Genomic DNA, 20,403 nt, shown 5'->3' with positions numbered 1-20,403 from the left:
ATCTTTTTCGTAACAAATCCGAGTTTGTTTTATGAATTAAAATATATAAAAGCACACCCAAATGAATACAGGACCTCTGATCACAATAGATATATATGCAAAAATTCATGTATTGTTTAACATTTAATTTTGGGCAGTTTATATGGCCATATCAAGAAATTTTAGCCATTAAACATGCATTGCCATTGGTCTTGTTTGCATTACAAAGAAAGATTATAGTTCAGAAAACTGACACCTCACAATTATTATTATTATTATTATTATATTATTATTATTAGTAGTAGTAGTAGTAATAGTAGTAGGAGTAGTCATAGTAGTAGTAGTAGTAGTTGTAGTAGTAGGAGTAGTAAAAATACGATGCAATTATTTTATTATTACTATTATTCTTATTATTTGGTCTTAAATCTTAAGCAATGCGTACTGCAACATAACATAAAGCAGATGCAACTTCCCTTTGCTTATCATATACAATGGTGATGTATGGACTCCGACGTAAAATTGTAATTGTGGCACTTTTGTTCACTGACAAGGGGAAACGTTATCTTACAGAAAAACTCAAGTAACCAACCTCAATAGGAGAGTCAGGTTCATCCAGGATGTTCTTTTCATTGCGTCTCATCTGCAAGGTCTTTGTAAGACTGGGATCCATGACCAGAACGTTGTGACTCGCAGCCCTGTCCAATTTACAGTCACTTTTTCTGGAGTCGGTGGTCCTGCACACCTCATAATTGTACATGTGCGGGAGGGTCCCCGTCCCCAAAGTATCCGAGTACCTAGGTGGATAGTACGGGATGACGGGCAGGTTGGAATGGTACAGGACGCGAGACTGTCTCCACCTGTACACTTTGACTGCGATGATGAGCAGCAAGCAGGTGATGAAGAGGAAGGAGACCACAGCCAGCGCCAAGACCAAGTAAAATGTCAGCCTGTCATTGTACTCCTTGTCGTGCATGCTCAAGTCAGTGAACTCTGCGAGCACCTCAGGGAAGCTGTCGGCCACCGCCACGTTCACAATGACTGTGGCTGAACGAGAGGGATGCCCGTTGTCCTCCACCACAACAGTCAGTCTTTGTTTGACAGCATCTTTATCAGTCACTTGGCGGACGGTTCGGATTTCTCCATTGTGGAGGCCCACTTCAAACAGCGCCCTGTCTGTAGCTTTGTGTACTTGATAGGAGAGCCAGGCATTCTGGCCAGAGTCCACGTCCACGGCCACCACTTTGGTCACCAGGTAGCCCACGTCTGCTGACCGAGGCACCATTTCAGCCAGCAGCGAGCCGCCCGTCTGCACCGGGTACAGCACCTGAGGGGCGTTGTCGTTCTGGTCCTGGACCAGGATGCGAACGCTCGTGTTGCTGCTGAGGGGAGGGGAGCCTCCATCCTGCGCTCTAACCAGGAAGTGGAACTCTTTCAGTTGCTCATAGTCAAAAGACCGCATTGCATGGATGACTCCACTTTCAGCATTAATGGACACGTAGGAGGAGACTGGCACTCCGTTAACTGAGGAGTCCTCCAGGATGTACGAAAGACGAGCATTCTGGTTCCAGTCAGCATCATTGGCTTTTACGGTGAATACAGAAAGCCCTGGTGTGTTGTTTTCTACAAGGAAGGCCTCATATGAGCTCTTCTCAAAGACAGGCGCATTATCATTCACATCTGAGATGTGCAAGATGAGTGTGACACTGTTGAAGAGGGGGGGCACACCCTCATCAGAGCACGTCACTGTGATATTATACTCGACCGACCTTTCTCTGTCCAAATCCACCTCTGTAACTAAAGTATAAAATCCATTTAAAGAGGGTTGTATCTTTAAGGGAGTCGCATCATCTTTGACACATTCCACTTGTCCGTTATTTTCTGAATCTGGATCACTTACACTTAACATTGCTATAACAGTATTAGGAGGCGAGTTTTCTAAAATGGTGTCGGATTTGGAAACGACATTGATGACAGGGCTGTTGTCGTTCATATCAATCACATCAACAACCACCTTTGTTGAATCAGACAGACCTCCCTTGTCGACTACCTCCACATCCATCTGATAGGAAGTTGCCTTTTCATAATCTACATCACCTACCAGCGTGATAACACCAGTTTGCTGGTTAATATTAAATATGTCTGTCAGAAGGCGTTTGCCGGGAGATATTGTATATGATACTTCACCATTTACGCCAATGTCTTTATCAGATGCACTCACAGTTGTTACACTGGTGCCCTTGGGTGCATTTTCAAGTATTTTTGCTCTATAAATACGTTTTTCAAAACTAGGTGCGTTGTCATTGACATCTAACACATTAACAAATATCTGCATAGTGCCTGACAGTTGCGGCTCACCTCCATCAATAGCAGTTAATAAAAGCCTTATATAATCCTGCTTTTCTCGATCGAGGGGCTTCTGCAGCACCATTTCTACCTTTTTACTCCCATCAGCCTCATTCTCTAATTTTAAGGCAAAATTATCAGCAGGAGTGAGCACGTATTGTTGTAAGCCATTTATCCCTATGTCCAAATCGATTGCTTTCTCTAATATGAATTTGGATCCTATGACGGCTGACTCGCTAATTTCAAAGCGCTTTTCAGCGTTGGTGAAGCTGGGCGTGTTATCATTTATGTCGGTAATCTCCACCGTAACTCGAAACATCTCCATTGGATTTTCCAGAATGATCTGAAAATGCAAAGCGCACGGCGAGATCTCTGCACACAAAGCCTCCCTGTCTATCCGCTCTTGGATTACGAGGACTCCTCTTTCTTTATTCATGCCGATGTACTCCACACTGCGGCCGGTGTACACACGAGCCTTGCCAGATTTCAGCCTCTTGTGATCTAAACCTAAATCATGCACTATGTTTCCAAACACAGAGCCTTTGGGCATTTCTTCGGGGATGGAATAGCTGACCTGGCCAAGCACGGAGCGAAGGCACACAGCCGAGAAGAACAACAGTACTTGCCGTTTCATTGTTTTGTCCGTGGAGCTTGTTTTCATTCAGCAATTAAAATCCTACAATCCCGACTCCATTATAAAACATGCTCCGAAAAAAGGCAGAACTCCACAGTATTTTCTATAAAATCCAGTAGAATCGTGAATCCTCACTGTTTGCGTCAAGAGAGACGACTGTTCAGTATGTGCTATCACCAACACGACAGGGAAGAAGGCAGGGACAAAGAATAGAGGAGGAAGAAAAAAAAAAACCCCAGCAGCCTTTAAATTTCATCAGGCATGCCAACAGCGCCACTTTGAGACGAAAAATATAAACTACAACAGAAAGTTAAAAAAAATAAGGGGGGAAAAGTAACACATGCCACCAAATCCAACTGGCAGAAACCAAAGTACTAAAGATAAATTATGACGACTAAAGCAGAACTAAAGCTAAAATATATGATTATTATAAAGTATGCATATATCATAAATGAATGCTTATTTGAATTATTTGATAAGCAGTAAATTACATGCAGATAACACAATGGATCACTTGCAGTAAATAGGGGCATTGCGCACTGCAGGTCAACACGACTGCTGTCCATGGTGCTGAAAAAAGCTGCTTTGGAGTTTGGCAAATATCTGTTATCAGGACTAACTTTTTGTTTTCTTGACAGTAATGGACAACCTGTTCGGTGGACATTATTTCACGTTATATATTCATGCCGTTTTGTAAAGTTAAGTAAGCATTTTAACTGAAATATTGCAAATAGAGCCAGCATACACTACATAATTATTCTCATATTTGACTTAGAAAAATAGCCTCCATTAACATATGAATAACAGCAAATTGCCATTTGATGACATTCAACTTTACAGGAGAAGGTAAGTCACACACTTTCACAAGGCAGCTGTATAGTATCAAAGACGAATGGCAGATAACAGCTGGAATACATTGTGGCCATCTATAATCATGCATTTATGCTATTGCCTGCATAGCAATTTTTCAACATTTATAAGTCTCAAGACACCAACCTCTAGAGGAGAGTCAGGCTCATCCAGGATGTTCTTTTGAATGTGTAGCTTCTGCATGGTTCCGGCTGAACTCGGGTCCGTTACCAGCATGTTGTGACTGGCAGCTCTGTCCAATTTACAGCCACTTTTTCTGGAGTCAGTGGTCCTGCACACCTCATAATTGTACACGTGCGGGAGGGTCCCCGTCCCCAAAGTATCCGAGTACCGAGGTGGATAATACGGGATGACGGGCAGGTTGGAGTGGTACAGGACGCGAGACTGTCTCCACCTGTACACTTTGACTGCTATGATGAGCAGCAAGCAGGTGATGAAGAGGAAGGAGACCACAGCCAGCGCCAAGACTAAGTAAAAAGTCAGCCTGTCATTGTACTCCTTGTCGTGCATGCTCAAGTCAGTGAACTCTGAGAGCACTTCAGGGAAGCTGTCGGCCACCGCCACGTTCACGATAACTGTGGCTGAACGAGAGGGCTGCCCGTTGTCCTCCACCACAACAGTCAGTCTTTGTTTGACAGCATCTTTATCAGTAACTTGGCGGACTGTTCGGATTTCTCCATTGTGGAGGCCCACTTCAAACAACGCCCTGTCTGTGGCTTTGTGCACTTGATAGGAGAGCCAGGCGTTCTGACCAGAGTCCACATCCACGGCCACTACTTTGGTAACCAGGTAGCCCACGTCGGCCGAACGAGGCACCATTTCGGCCAGCAGTGTGCCGCCCGTCTGCACTGGGTACAGCACCTGAGGGGCGTTGTCGTTCTGGTCCTGGATCAGGATGCGAACGCTCGCATTGCTACTAAGAGGAGGAGAGCCTCCGTCCTGCGCTCTGACAAGGAAGTGGAACTCTTTCAGTTGCTCGTAGTCAAAAGAGCGCACTGCATGGATGACTCCACTTTCAGCACTAACAGACACATATGAGGAGACTGGCACTCCATTAACTGATGAGTCCTCCAGGATGTAAGAAAGACGAGCATTCTGGTTCCAGTCAGCGTCACTGGCTTTTACAGTGAATACAGAAAGACCTGGTGTGTTGTTTTCCACAATGTAGGCCTCATATGAGCTCCTGTCAAAGACAGGTGCGTTGTCATTCACATCTGAGATGTGTAAGGTGAGAGTGACGCTGCTGGAGAGGGAGGGCACGCCCTCATCAGAGCACGTCACTGTGATGTTGTACTCACTCGATCTCTCTCTGTCCAAATCACCATCTGTGACTAAGCTGAAGAACTTTTTAGATGTACTTTTCATCAGAAATGGCATATTATCTTCAATAAAACATGCGACATGGCCATTTTCTGCCGAGTCAGGATCTTGTACATTAAAGATAGTGACCACCGTTCCTGGTGAAGAATTCTCTGATATGGAACTGGTTTTAGACATGATATTTATAGACGGGGGATTATCATTCGTGTCAGTCACTTCCACAATAATTCTGCATGAGTCTGTCAGCCCTCCATCATCACTAGCTTGCACAAATATTTCATAGTGAGCCACCTTTTCATAATCTAGCCTTCCAATTAAAGACACGGCACCACTTTTTTCATCAATTTCAAAAGTAACAGGGACGTCATCCACTGTGTTGGTTATCGAATAAGACACTCTTCCATTTGAGCCTTCATCTGCATCCACAGCACTCACGGTGCACATAAAAGTGCCTTTTGTGGCAGTCTCCATCACAGTGACCTTATATATTTCCTGCGTAAATACAGGAGCGTTGTCATTTGAGTCTAGCACCACAATTTCTACACGCATTGTTCCTGTCAGCTGTGGGTCACCCCCATCAGCCGCAGTGAGAACTAAAGAGAGATGTTCTTTAGCTTCTCTATCTAGAGGTTTCTGCAGAATCATCTCCACGCTTTTGCTACCATCTTGTTGATTTTTTAATTTTAGATGAAAATGATCAGAAGGCTTTAACGAGTAGCCCTGCAACCCGTTCACACCAACGTCTAAATCCACAGCCCTCTCCAGCACGAATTTTGCTCCAATCACAGTGGATTCGCTTATCTTAAACGTCATCTCATTCTTTTTAAAAGTGGGCGCATTGTCATTAATGTCATTAATTTCGACTGTCACCGTGTAGAATTCAATCGGATCTTCCAGTGTGATCTGTAGATGTAACGCGCACGGCGTTGTTTGTCCGCACAGCGCCTCCCTGTCGATCCTTTCTTTGACAACGAGCAGCCCTCTGTCTCTGTGCAGCTCCATGTAATCTGCATTCCCCTCCGTGTAGATGCGCGCTTTCCCAGATTTCAGCCTTTTCACATGCACGCCCAAATCTTGCGCTATGTTTCCAACCAAAGAGCCTTTGTTCATTTCCTCGGGAATGGAATAGGTGACCTGCCCGTGTACCAATCCGACAAAATACGCCCAAATGAACAATAGTACTTGCCGCTTCATTGTTCCATTCGATGTGCAATGGTCCAAATTAGAGATTAAAAACATGTAAATTCCTCTTATCCAAATAGGGACTCAAAAAGAAAAATATCTGAGATGAATTTATCCTTAAAAAAAAAACCCGACTGAACCAGCAGATACGTGCGCGTTCCCTCTTCTGTTGGTTTAATGTCGATGTGGCTCATTGTGTGCAGGGTACACGGATAAAGATCGGGAAAATCTCTGGTCAACAGCGTCCCTAAGAGTCCAAAATTGCGTACTGCAGGATATATCTAGGCCTCCGCCTAATGCAAAACAAGCGGGCCTATAATAAAAAGCATTTTCAGTCATCCCCAAAGTCATCGTCATATATTAAGAGGAAAATTAGGGTTAGTGTTAGGCTACTTATTTGTTAGGGGCTCTAAAAAGAACTCTAAACTACAAATCCAAACCAAATGCCAAACAATCATCTACTTGATAAAATATTCTACTCAACATTTGGTCAACAAATGGAAAAACACACCCACCAAAAAATGTTTTTTAAGAAAAATAAAGAACTCATGGAGAAAGGTGATCAATAGTCAATATATAATATATCCGCAGTATCCCTCAGTGATTCATCTAATTTGTTATTTCACATGCAGCAGCTGATTGCAAGAAGAAAAAAAATCAAGGTTATAGGCATTGCCATCCATTTTTCAATATGTTTCTATTTTAAATGAACACTGAGGAGATTGGTAATCTCTACTAACAAAAATGATTCATTCTCATTAAGGTTATGGCAGCACAGGTAAATATGTATAATCTCATAGATCGTGGACAACTACACATTTGCTGGTGATTGAGCACAAGACAACCTTGGATCTTTTATGCAAAGATATCAAACACCGTTGCAATGCATGGCTATACCCTATGTAGCACCAGTAGCTCACACGTTGGTTACTTTTTGAGTCATCAAATTTCTGGAGTGAATAACTACAGTATTGAAACAGCAGGAATATCTTTGGTAAAAACTATTTGACGTGCAGTACTTCCAAAAGCATTTGCAATAGCAGAAAAAAAAAAAAGAAAATTCCACTTCCGGCAAGACAAGATAGAATTCCAGTCAAATGCTAGACAATGAAAAAAATATAAAATATGACAATGAGTTGCAGTAAGCACCATTCACAAGTATTTGTAAATGAGCTCTCCTTGCAACAAACAAAACGTGGATTCAACAAAAGTCTGTCAAGTCACATGTTGAAAATTAACACTCCTGCTAAAACGTTTACAAAATGCATTTGGTTTTGTCAATGTATTCGTGATGTCCATTTCTAATAAACAAACTCCATTCTGTCTTTCACATGACGTATGAATGACGTCAGTGGAAGCTGCAAGTAAGGAGACACACATAGTACCCTTAAAAGCGCCAACACGTGTAGAACCTATGCAAATGTCACAGGGAGGTTGACACAACCCCACCCAAAAACAATTTAATACACACATTATTTAGTTATTCGAAAAATAATTTGATACCTAACTGAGTTCAATTTCTATAAATTAGTAATGCTTTACAATCAAAGGCGCCTAAATTAAACACATGCAGTTAAAAAAACACATTTGGTGTTTGGCACCCTTTTGTCTCTGACCATGGTCCTGATTCATCTAGCATGTATTTTGCAAAGGGAAAATGGTTAATTCTAACCTCTAGAGGAGAGTCAGGTTCATCCAGGATGTTCTTTTCATTGCGTCTCATCTGCAAGGTCTTTGTAAGACTGGGATCCATGACCAGAACATTGTGACTCGCAGCCCTGTCCAATTTACAGTCACTTTTTCTGGAGTCGGTGGTCCTGCACACCTCATAATTGTACACGTGCGGGAGGGTCCCCGTCCCCAAAGTATCCGAGTACCGAGGTGGATAGTAAGGGATGACGGGCAGGTTGGAGTGGTACAGGACGCGAGACTGTCTCCACCTGTACACTTTGACTGCTATGATGAGCAGCAAGCAGGTAATGAAGAGGAAGGAGACCACAGCCAACGCCAAGACTAAGTAAAAAGTCAGCTTGTCATTGTACTCCTTGTCGTGCATGCTCAAGTCAGTGAACTCTGAGAGCACCTCAGGGAAGCTGTCGGCCACCGCCACATTCACAATGACTGTGGCTGAACGAGACGGCTGCCCGTTGTCCTCCACCACAACAGTCAGTCTTTGTTTTACAGCATCTTTATCAGTCACTTGGCGGACCGTTCGGATTTCCCCATTGTGGAGGCCCACTTCAAACAGCGCCCTGTCTGTGGCCTTGTGCACTTGATAGGAGAGCCAGGCGTTCTGGCCAGAGTCCACATCCACGGCCACTACTTTGGTCACCAGGTAGCCCACGTCGGCCGAACGAGGCACCATTTCGGCTAGCAGCGTGCCACCCGTCTGCACCGGGTACAGCACCTGAGGGGCGTTATCGTTCTGGTCCTGGATCAGGATGCGAACACTTGTGTTGCTGCTGAGGGGAGGGGAGCCTCCATCCTGCGCTCTGACAACCAAGTCCACTTGTTTAATTTGCTCATAATCAAAGGATCGAACGGCACTGAGAACACCAGTTTCAGAATTTAAAGAAACAAAAGTGGACACTGGACTGCCACTTACTTGTGTGTCCTCTAAAAGATAAGATACTCTCGCGTTTTGATTCCAATCAGTGTCTCGAGCAGTGACAGCAAATATGGAAACGCCTGGAGAATTATTCTCTGCCACATAAGCTGAAAAACTATTTTCATCAAATATTGGTGCATTGTCATTCACGTCTGAGATTCTAAGATACAAATTTATTGAGCTAGAAAGTGGAGGCGTTCCGAGATCAGTGGCTTTAATTGTTATGTTATATTCTGGAACAGATTCTCTATCAAAAAATTGATCTGAAATTAAATTATAATAGTTTGTCAGAGACGTCTCCAATTTAAAGGGAAGTTTTCCATCTATGGAACATTTTAGCTGTCCATTTCTGTCAGAATCAACATCTTTTATGTTAAGAACTGCAACTGTTGTACCAGGAGGTGAATCCTCAGACAGACGACTTGAAAATGACATTATATTAATGACTGGGGCATTGTCATTTACGTCAACGACATCAAGTATAACTTTAGTGGTCCCAGTCAGCCCACCTTGATCCTTTGCTTCCACCCTCACTTCATACTTCCTGTTTTTTTCATAGTCAACATGACCAGAAACGTAAATTGTGCCAGTGTGTTCATCAATATTAAATATATTGGCAGCACTTCCTTTTGTTTTAGACAAACTGTAAGAGATGAGTCCATAGGGACCACTGTCAGCATCTGTAGCATTTACTGTAATAACACTGGTGCCTGTCATTGTGTTTTCCGTAAGAGAAGCTTTGTATTCTGGTTGATTAAAAACTGGCCGGTTGTCATTTGCATCTAAAACGTTTATTTCTATATTTACGGTGCCAGATCGCTGTGTTGTTCCTCCGTCAAGTGCAATTAATTTTAAAGACAAACGAGGATGTCGCTCTCTGTCTAAAGGCTTCTGGAGCACCATTTCAACATATTTACTGCCATCTGGATTTGGATTCTGAGTTAACATAAAATTTTCATTCGGAGCCAAAATATAATTTTGTAACGCGTTTAGCCCCACATCTTGATCCTCTGCACTCTGTAGAGGAAATTGCACTCCAACTGCAGTCCCTTCACTTATTTCGAAAAGGAGAGGTTTATCTTTATTTGGAAACACAGGGGCATGATCATTTATATCCAAAACCTCAACAATTATTCTGTGCAATTCAATCGGATTCTCTAAAATGATCTCAAAATTCAAGCTACATGGCGTCACATCTCCGCAAAGCTCCTCTCGGTCTATTCTGTCACTGACGACGAGCAGCCCTTTGTCTGTTTTCAACTCCGTGTATTGAATTTTTTCTCCCGTCACGATGCGGGCCCGCCCTGCAACCATTCTTTTTATATTCAAACCAAGATCTTGTGCAATGTTACCAATCACGGCGCCTTTCTTCATCTCCTCGGGAATAGAATAACGAATCTGACCAGCCACTGTGGCAGCTAAATAAAAAAAGAACAAAAGCGATTCCATTTGCTGGCGTGGTCCACAAAATAATTTCCATCTCCAGCGCGCGTCCGCGGAGCATCTTCGACGCGCCATATTTGCCAAAATAATCAAGTATTATTCCACAAATAAAATCACAGGTCCACCTTTTAAATATCCACTTCGGTGAGATAAAAAAATAAAAATAAAAAACATCAACACTAACAATTAAAATCCGAAAAACAAACGCTCGGCGGGGCGCTCTGGCTCTTACGTGTACTCCTCATCAAATGAAAAGAGCGAGTTGCATGACTGCGCAGGCGATCTGGGTTTGAGTGAATAGAGGAAAAACCTTAGGTTGACCAATAGCGTCCCTTAGAGTAGAAATGGTGAATGTCATGTGCATGTGTTAAAACGTTGCACACTGACAATAAATGCCATGTTAGCAAAAAAAAAAAAAAAATCGATTCATAACGTTCTCATTTGTAATAACAAACAAATGCAAAATCAAGACCCCACACCACTGTAAAATAACGTTCACATACGAGTTACGTATTTTATACTGTGAATTACAACATCAATTCTCAGCTTGTTAATTCATGCTGCAAAGATTTAGTAGTTATTCAAACCATTCTAATTATCCTTTTCTTAAAATGTTTTATTGAAGCCACAATTGAGTATAAACAAACTAATCAAGCAGTGATGTAAGTCAATCAGCTTCAACCCCCAGAGTCTGCTAAATGTCTGTTTGTCGCTATAATTGTCCGTAAAATCTGGCTATTAAAAAAAAATCTCTGTTGTTAGTAGTTATTTTTGCTTATTTTACTGTGTGATTTGCCGCGCGTCATATAGTTTAATATAGCTCTTCATTTTTAGATTTAATCTTTAAAATGAGATTATTGTTTATATGTCGGGTGCCTAAACAGTTTGTTTTTAATATTGTATATATAGTTATGACTAATTCAGGTTTTGCAGCCAGCAGAGGGAGACCCCAATTCTGGAATTATTGTCTATGGTCAGGAGAGGGTACCCAACTTGGTGCTTCACTTGAGGAATAAGCGAGAATGTTCCAAGATGAGTGAAGGGAGCAGAACACAACTTTGAGAGTGTTTTTCGTGCATTTAACATGGCTAAAAGCGAAAAAGAGTTGATGTACCATGACATGAGTCTTTTGATGACATCTCTGTGAAACCTTATGAGTTCTATGCTCACAATCACGTCATAATTGTTTGATTTGAAGATGCTGGTGGTGTAAAATTGTAATTTTACCTTTCTGGGTATGAATTTCAGAATTTTTTTTTGGGTTGTTGAAATAAGGGGCGGCTCGGTGGCGCACTGGCTAGCACGTCCGCCTCACAGTACGGAGGGTGCGGGTTCGATTCCACCTCCGGCCCTCCCTGTGTGGAGTTTGCATGTTCTCCCCGTGTCCGCGTGGGTTTTCTCCGGGCCCTCCGGTTTCCTCGCACATCCCCAAGAACATGCTTGGTAGGCTGATTGAGCGCTCCAAATTGCCCCTAGGTGTGAGTGCGTGTGCGGATGGTTGTTCGTCTCTGTGTGCCCTGCGATTGGCTGGCAACCGGTTCAGGGTGTCCCCCGCCTACTGCCCGATGACAGCTGGGATAGGCTCCAGCAAGCCCGCGACCCCCGTGGGGATACAGCGGTACAGAAAATGGATGGATGGATGTTGAAATAAGAGTATGTAAATAAAAATACAAATATATAAAATATGGAATTCACTTAGGAGTGAGCAAAGTTTCAAAGTCAATTGAACATCGACAAATGTTTCAACAACCAAGGTCAAAGTTAGGAGAGCTATGTTAACTTCAGAACATGAACCTTTCAGCACCATGAACAGCACCAACACATACACGAGCCACAAAAGCAATTGAAGTGATCGAAAGGAAAGGGAATGGGGAAACATTTCACTCACCAAGGTTGACATCTGAGAAAAGTCTTCTGACATCTGCTTGTTGCCATTCGACATAGTATCAACATCAGCTCCATCCACACTCACCAAACTTTGACTCATGGCTTGCATGTTCTTCATGTCACTTTTTCTAGAGTCAGTGGTCCTGCACACCTCGTAATTGTACATGTGCGGGAGAGTCCCGGTCCCCAAAGTATCCGAGTACCGAGGTGGATAGTATGGGATGACGGGCAGGTTGGAGTGGTACAGGACGCGAGACTGTCTCCACCTGTGCACTTTGACTGCGATGATGAGCAGCAAGCAGGTGACGAAGAGGAAGGAGACCACAGCCAGCGCCAAGACTAAGTAAAAAGTCAGCTTGTCATTGTACTCCTTCTCGTGCATGCTCAAGTCAGTGAACTCTGAGAGCACTTCAGGGAAGCTGTCGGCCACCGCCACGTTCACGATGACTGTGGCTGAACGAGACGGCTGCCCGTTGTCCTCCACCACAACAGTCAGTCTTTGTTTGACAGCATCTTTATCAGTCACTTGGCGGACTGTTCGGATTTCTCCATTGTGGAGGCCCACTTCAAACAGCGCCCTGTCTGTGGCTTTGTGCACTTGATAGGAGAGCCAGGCGTTCTGGCCAGAGTCCACGTCCACGGCCACCACTTTGGTCACCAGATAACCCACGTCGGCCGAACGAGGCACCATTTCGGCCAGCACCGAGCTGCCTGTCTGGACCGGGTACAACACCTGAGGGGGGTTGTCGTTCTGGTCTTGGATCAGGATGCGAACGCTCACGTTGCTACTGAGGGGAGGGGAGCCTCCATCCTGCGCTCTTACAAGGAAGTGGAACTCTTTCAGTTGCTCATAGTCAAAAGAGCGCACTGCATGGATGACCCCACTTTCAGCCCTAATAGACACGTAGGAGGAGACTGGCACTCCGTTAACTGATGAGTCCTCCAGAATGTAAGAAAGACGAGCATTCTGGTTCCAGTCAGCATCACTGGCTTTTACAGTGAATACAGAAAGACCTGGTGTGTTGTTTTCCACAATGTAGGCCTCATATGAGCTCCTCTCAAAGACAGGCGCGTTGTCATTCACATCTGAGATGTGTAAAGCGAGAGTGACGCTGCTCGAGAGCGATGGCATTCCTTCATCAGAACACATCACCGTGATGTTATACGCAGATGCCCTCTCTCTGTCTAAATCGCCGTCTGTCACTAAACTATAAAAATTATTTTTTGAGATTTTCAGAATAAAGGGAATATTTTCATTTATAAAACAATTCACGTTTCCATTTTCTCCTGAATCTAAATCTTCTGTATTGATCATAGTCACCACAGTATTTATTTCAGCATCCTCTGAAATTATGTTAGATTTTGACACAATGTTAATTGTGGGCTTATTGTCATTTATATCTTGTACATCAATAATTAATTTAGAAGAATCAGTGAGTCCCCCATCATCACTTGCAAGTAAATGAATTTGAAAATTTCTAGACTTCTCATAATCTATATTTCCAATTAATGAAACCTGACCATTTTCTTTATTTATGTCAAATATATTTTTAACATTATCGAGGGTGTTTGTTATTGAATATGATATTTTAGAATTCAAATGTCCATCTGCATCAGAAGCAGTAACACTAGCCACGATTGTCCCAGCAGGCGAATTCTCATTGACAATTGCCTTGTATGTGGGCTGTGTAAAAACGGGTGCATTATCATTCGCATCTAACACTGTAATAAGAATCATCATCGTTCCCGACATGCGCGGCTCCCCTCCATCTATAGCCGTTAACACGAGAGACATTTGCTCCTCTTTCTCTCGGTCTAAATGCTTTTGTAAAACCATTTCCACCTTTTTATTTCCATCTGCTTTATTTTCCAATTTGAGCGCAAAATGATCCGATGGTTTTAATTCATAATTTTGAAGGTCATTAATTCCAACATCAAGATCGACAGCCCTTTCTAAAACGAACTTTGTGCCGATGGTTGTTGACTCGCTTATTTTAAATTTCATCTCATTTTTTTCAAAACTAGGAGCGTTATCATTAACGTCCGTAATCTGCACAGTAACGCTATAGAATTCGATTGGATTCTCCAGAATAATTTCTAAATGCAGCGCGCAAAGCGGTGTGTGCGCGCAAAGAGCCTCCCTGTCGATCCTCTCTTTAACGAGGAGGACTCCTTTCTCTCGGCTCAGCTCGATGTATTCTTCATTGTTTCTGGAATAGATCTTAGCCTTGCCCGAAATCAAACGTTGTATTTCTAAACCTAAATCTTGTGCGACGTTTCCCACCAAAGATCCTCTGGTCAATTCTTCAGGAATAGAATAGCTGGCCTGGCCGTACGCTGCGTCGAGGGCGAAGAGGAACACAAACAGCAGCGGTACTTGCCCATTCATTGTTCTGTCCAATCCTCTCCAGTAGAGCTCCTCTCTGTATATATTCCACGAAAAAGGATCCTTTTCACAGTCTAATGTCAAATATTATCCACTGTAAATAGAAGTAAATATAGTTTTCTGGTCCAATCACGTATTTTTTTTGCTCCCCATTTGAAAAGCACGTCAAATGATCCGCTCTCCTCCCGTTGCTTTGTCACTGTGTTATGTCGACGTTATATGGAGGAGCAGCTCCAGTCCTGACCCAGTCATTTACTTTTTGGTCGACAGCGTCCCTAAGAGTCCATATTGCAATACTGCAGGATGAATCAAACCATAATACACGTGCCTCAACGACTGAACACCAATATGACTGACTGCACCCTATAATAAATATGCTAAATACGTACGTGTCCCAACCAGTCTTGTTTTTCACACTGCAACCACTTCCACGTAGGTTTAACAATATTCCCACATTCAAAGAAAATTGCAAAACTTTTAGAGATTCTTTCATTAACCTACCAATATCTTTTTTATGACTGATTTCTGATGACGTGTAGCTATATATGATTGCACAAATAACTTTGCTACAGTTTACAAAGAAACATTTGCAATGTTTTGTTACAGTGTGATGGATTAACTTGCAGTCATTTAAAGACAATTATGGAATTTAATGAGTGCAGATCGACTTAAGTTTCCAATGTCAGTGATAAAATGATATATTGATAAATGAGCCTCCCGGGCTCCATAATAAGTCTGTACAAATATTGTAGACCAAAATAGAAGTAAAGGATTATTGGTAAATTTCAATTTCTCTTCAAAATGGGGAATGTCTTTCAGTAATTTTGCAATTAGTATATTTATTTTGAGTTATCAGACATGAAAGGGTCAGGGGAGGGCAGCTGAGGTGAAATGTCAAATTCGCATGATCTTTTGAAACAATTTTCAAAGAAGAAAAATCATATGCACTCCAAAATTAAGATACGTAAAGGAGACTAACTATGATGGCATATAGGGAGAGGTGAACGTAGTATATATTGGCCAGTCATTATCAAGAGTTTTGATTTAAAAGAACGACTATGCATGATAGTCCAATGAACAACTAGACAACCTACAATTTGTCAGAAAAATGGGCAACTCATCCACACGCTCTACAATTACACGCAAGTTCACGCGACTCGCACGGACACACATGCACGCACACAAAAACAACATTCAGTCTTGACATCTGTTCACTATGATTTTGATATTATGGCAGAGGCACCTGGGATTCATATAAGTTTCTAAGCAAATTGTTTTCACAAAGCATCATGATAGAGACATGTACAAATAAGATAAAATTTGATATTTGAAAGTCAATCTGCTTGAAAATGGCAAAATAATTCATAGAAATGTTCAAGGGCAATTTGCCGAAGCAAGAACATAATTTTAGGAGTAGCTAATACAATAATACGAGACAACAAAGGCCAAAGGCCCAATTATGTGGTTATGTCAAGCAAGTCCATTTAAGAAAAATTTGGAGGGATAACATTTGTCCAACCATTTTACATTTCGCTTGTGCATGAGGAGGCAAATTTGGTGTGGTTAGGTTGTTTTCAGGTTGTTTGGACCTAAGAGATAAAGATGCTCGAACAAAGATTTGAACACACATCGGCCTGATTATGCATGTAGGCGTGCTAACCGCAAATCCAACATGGTATCAAAAAGAAAATGCTTGAGGTAAATGAGCCTTTTTTAATCTGGTCAAATGTACCATACTGTACATCGCAGTACTCTAGTCACAAGAGTGTTTTACTCCATTTGTTCATCCATTTTGAATATCTTTTTTCAGGTCACGAGCTGCTTATCACCACCACTTATTTGCTAATCAAATATTGCAATTTTAATGTATAAAACAACTTTATGAAGATATGCATAAACACAACCGTTACCAAACATATACAGCAAAGTATTATTGAATGCAAGTGTTTCTATCTAGTTCAGGTAGATTCGATATTAGATTGCAATAACGACAGCTTGAATATGAACTTGACAGCAATAAAGTAAAATAGTAAGAGATAGTTAGAATGTAAAATAAGGATGCATGTTATGTTTGAAGTATTTAACAACTAACAAAGAAATGAGCCCAAATGAAAAACTATCCATGGTTCTGAAATCCCACTCCCTGCAACTGCTTATAATTCTTCGTTTTAAAATCAGGGGGATTGAAACAATGCCTATCATTTTCAACATTTACACTTAATTGAAGTCATACGATTAAAGCTGAGATACCTTACTGATAACAAATGGGTCACTATCCCAAAACAAGACAGAGAACTTCACAAGACAATGTTACAAACTAACCTCTATAGGAGAATCCGGTTCATCCAGGATGTTCTTTTGACAGTGTATCTTCTGCACGGTCCCTGTGGAACTGCGGTCCATGACTAGCAAATTCTGACTAGCAGCTCTGTCCATTTTACAGTCACTTTTTCTGGAGTCGGTGGTTCTGCACACCTCGTAATTGTACACGTGCGGGAGGGTCCCCGTTCCCAAAGTATCCGAGTACCGTGGTGGATAGTACGGGATGACGGGCAGGTTGGAGTGGTACAGGACGCGAGACTGTCTCCACTTGTGCACTTTGACTGCTATGATGAGCAGCAAGCAGGCGATGAAAAGGAAGGAGACCACAGCCAATGCCAAGACTAAGTAAAAAGTCAGCTTGTCATTGTACTCCTTGTCGTGCATGCTCAAGTCAGTGAACTCCGAGAGCACCTCAGGGAAGCTGTCGGCCACCGCCACGTTCACAATGACTGTGGCTGAACGAGAGGGCTGCCCGTTGTCCTCCACCACAACAGTCAGTCTTTGTTTGACAGCATCTTTATCAGTCACTTGGCGGACCGTTCGGATTTCTCCATTGTGGAGGCCCACTTCAAACAGCGCCCTGTCTGTGGCTTTGTGCACTTGATAGGAGAGCCAGGCGTTCTGGCCAGAGTCCACATCCACGGCCACCACTTTGGTCACCAGATAGCCCACGTCTGCCGAACGAGGCACCATTTCGGCCAGCAGCGAGCCGCCCGTCTGCACCGGGTACAGCACCTGAGGGGGATTGTCGTTCTGGTCCTGGATCAGGATGCGAACGCTCGTGTTGCTGCTGAGCGGAGGGGAACCTCCATCCTGCGCTCTAACCACCAAGTCCACTTGTTTAATTTGCTCATAATCAAATGATCGAACTGCACTGAGAACACCGGTTTCAGAATTTAAAGAAACAAAAGTAGACACTGGACTGCCACCTATCTGTGTGTCCTCTAAAAGATAAGATACTCTTGCATTTTGATTCCAATCATCGTCTCGAGCAGTGACAGCAAATACGGAGATGCCTGGAGAATTATTCTCTGCCACATAAGCTGAATAAATATTTTTATCAAATATTGGTGCGTTGTCATTCACGTCTGAGATTCTAAGATGTAACTTTGTAGAGCTAGAAAGCGGAGGTGTTCCGAGATCAGTGGCTGTAATTGTTATGTTATATTCTGAAACAGATTCTCTATCAAAAAATTGATCTGAAATTAAATTATAATAATTTGTCAGAGAGGTCTCCAATTTAAAGGGAAGTTTTCCATCTATGGAACATTTTAGCTGTCCATTTCTATCAGAATCAACATCTTTTATGTTAAGAACTGCAACTGTTGTACCAGGAGGTGAATCCTCAGACAGAGGACTGGAAAATGACATTATATTAATTAATGGAGCGTTGTCATTTACGTCAATAACATCAAATATAACTTTACTGGTGCCAGTCAATCCACCTTGATCTTTTGCTTCCACCCTCACTTCGTACTTTTTGTTCTTTTCAAAGTCTATTTGACCAGACACATAAATTTTGCCAGTGTTTTCATCAATATGAAAAACCTCTGCTGCACTTCCTTTTGTTTGAGACAAACTGTAAGAGATGAGTCCATTTGAACCGCTGTCAGCGTCTGTAGCATTTACCGTAATTACACTTGTGCCTTTCATTGTGTTTTCCATAACAGCGGCCTTATAGACTGATTGGTTAAATACAGGTTCATTATCATTTGCATCTAACACATTTATTTCTATATTTACAGTGCCAGATCTCTGCGGTGTTCCTCCATCAAGTGCAATTAATTTTAATGACAAACGGGGATGTCGCTCTCTGTCTAAAGGCTTCTGGAGCACCATTTCAACATATTTACTGCCGTCCGGATTTGCATGCTGATTTAAGATAAAATTATCGTTTGGCGACAAAATGTAATTTTGCAATGCATTTTGCCCCACATCTTGATCCTCTGCACTCTTGAGAGGAAAGCGCACTCCGACTACAGCTGATTCACTTATTTCAAATAGGGGAGCTTTATCTTTATTTGAAAATACAGGGGCGTGATCATTAATATCTAAAACCTCAACAATTATTCTGTGCAGCTCGATCGGATTTTCTAAAATGATCTCAAAGCTGAAGCTGCATGGCGTCACATCTCCGCAAAGCTGCTCTCGGTCTATTCTGTCACTGACGACCAGGAGCCCTTTGTCTGTCTTCAGCTCCGTGTATTGAATGTTTTCTCCCGTCACGATGCGCGCTCGTCCAGCTATGAGTCTCTTCATGTCCAAACCGAGATCTTGCGCCACGTTTCCAATCACGGAGCCTTTTTTCATCTCCTCCGGAATAGAATAACGAATTTGACCACCTACCGTGGTTACCAAACGAAGCAGAAAAATGAGCGTTCCTCCTTTCCGTATCCATCCATAAAACAACCTCCATTTTGTCCGTGAGGAAGAAAGATGTCCGTGATTATCCATGATTAAAAAAAAAGAGAGGAGTTATGTCCTTGTAATTGTTTAATACTTCGTTTCCTGATCAGTTCACCTCTTTACAATCAAACCAATGTGAGGCATGGGATTGCTGTTCCTTCACTTGCCCTCACCACTAACAAAAGACAAAATCTCTTCCAGTGCCTCGTCAATAGGGAGGACTGCATGACGACAACACCGGGAAAATCATATCCAAGCCAACAGCGTCTCTTAGAGTCTGAAATGTGTAAGAACGAGCGACGCACAACAAAAGTAATGGCCACTCATAACTCAAAAGTAATTACAATATTACCCTTGCTTCGTTTAGAAATATGTACAGAAAACACCTATAAACAAAAAACATCCAAAATGAATGACGTCTTTGAAAAAAAGACAAAACAATAATTTATTCTAATCTTCTCATATTCATGGGAGTTTAACAGAACAGCTTATAAAAGTTCCACCAGGTGTGATATTATTATATTATTATTATTATATTACTATTATTACTATTATTACTATTACTATTATTACTATTATTATTAGGTAGTCGTATTTGTCAGTGATTTTCCCCAAATTTTTTTTTAAATTTTTTGAAGACGTCTAACAATGCTGCACTGAAATGTCAAACTTGGCGACGGTGGGGCGCCTGAGTGGTCCCTAAAAAAAAAAAAAAAAAAAAAAAGAATCCAGCACCGTGGACAGCGACATTGCAGCTCGACGATTGGGATACACGGAAACGTTAAATAATTATGTTTGTCAAAAGTTTAAACTGCGTATTACCACGTTAAAATATGAAATATATTTTTCGAGTTAAGTAACAATTGCCCATGTATACTACATCAAATATTTGTGCTTAGAAGAGGATCCGCTTGTACGCTGGTGATTCCATGACACGAAAATACGCACAAATATATTTTGAATAATTAATTGTTGACACTTTTAATTTGAAATTAATTTTATTTTGAAAAACGCATTAGAATG

General features: G+C 42.0%; 1 protein-coding gene across 32 annotated transcripts in view; it reads right to left on the bottom strand.

Annotated features, from left to right (window-relative positions):
• The window catches only part of LOC119128672 (protocadherin gamma-C5-like), a 212,343-nt gene that overhangs the window by 65,915 nt on the left and 126,025 nt on the right, over positions 1 to 20,403 (bottom strand). The window contains exon 1 of one of the 32 annotated variants that reach the window (XM_037261308.1): positions 12,268 to 15,151. The exons of 28 other annotated variants lie outside the window; for them this stretch is intronic. In XM_037261308.1, coding sequence (XP_037117203.1) covers positions 12,268 to 14,655 — 2,388 coding nt within the window. In that variant the 5' untranslated portion in view covers positions 14,656 to 15,151. Of the gene's footprint in view, positions 1 to 568; positions 3,193 to 3,952; positions 6,606 to 12,267; positions 15,152 to 20,403 lie in introns of those variants that run through there. 3 more of the 32 variants (XM_037261287.1, XM_037261294.1, XM_037261322.1) reach the window with 3 other exon arrangements.

Source organism: Syngnathus acus, chromosome 10 (genome assembly GCF_901709675.1).
Source record: "Syngnathus acus chromosome 10, fSynAcu1.2, whole genome shotgun sequence".
NCBI lineage: Eukaryota > Metazoa > Chordata > Actinopteri > Syngnathiformes > Syngnathidae > Syngnathus > Syngnathus acus.
The sequence above is the reverse complement of the archived record's forward strand: the minus strand, read 5'-3'. Positions and strand labels throughout refer to the sequence as shown.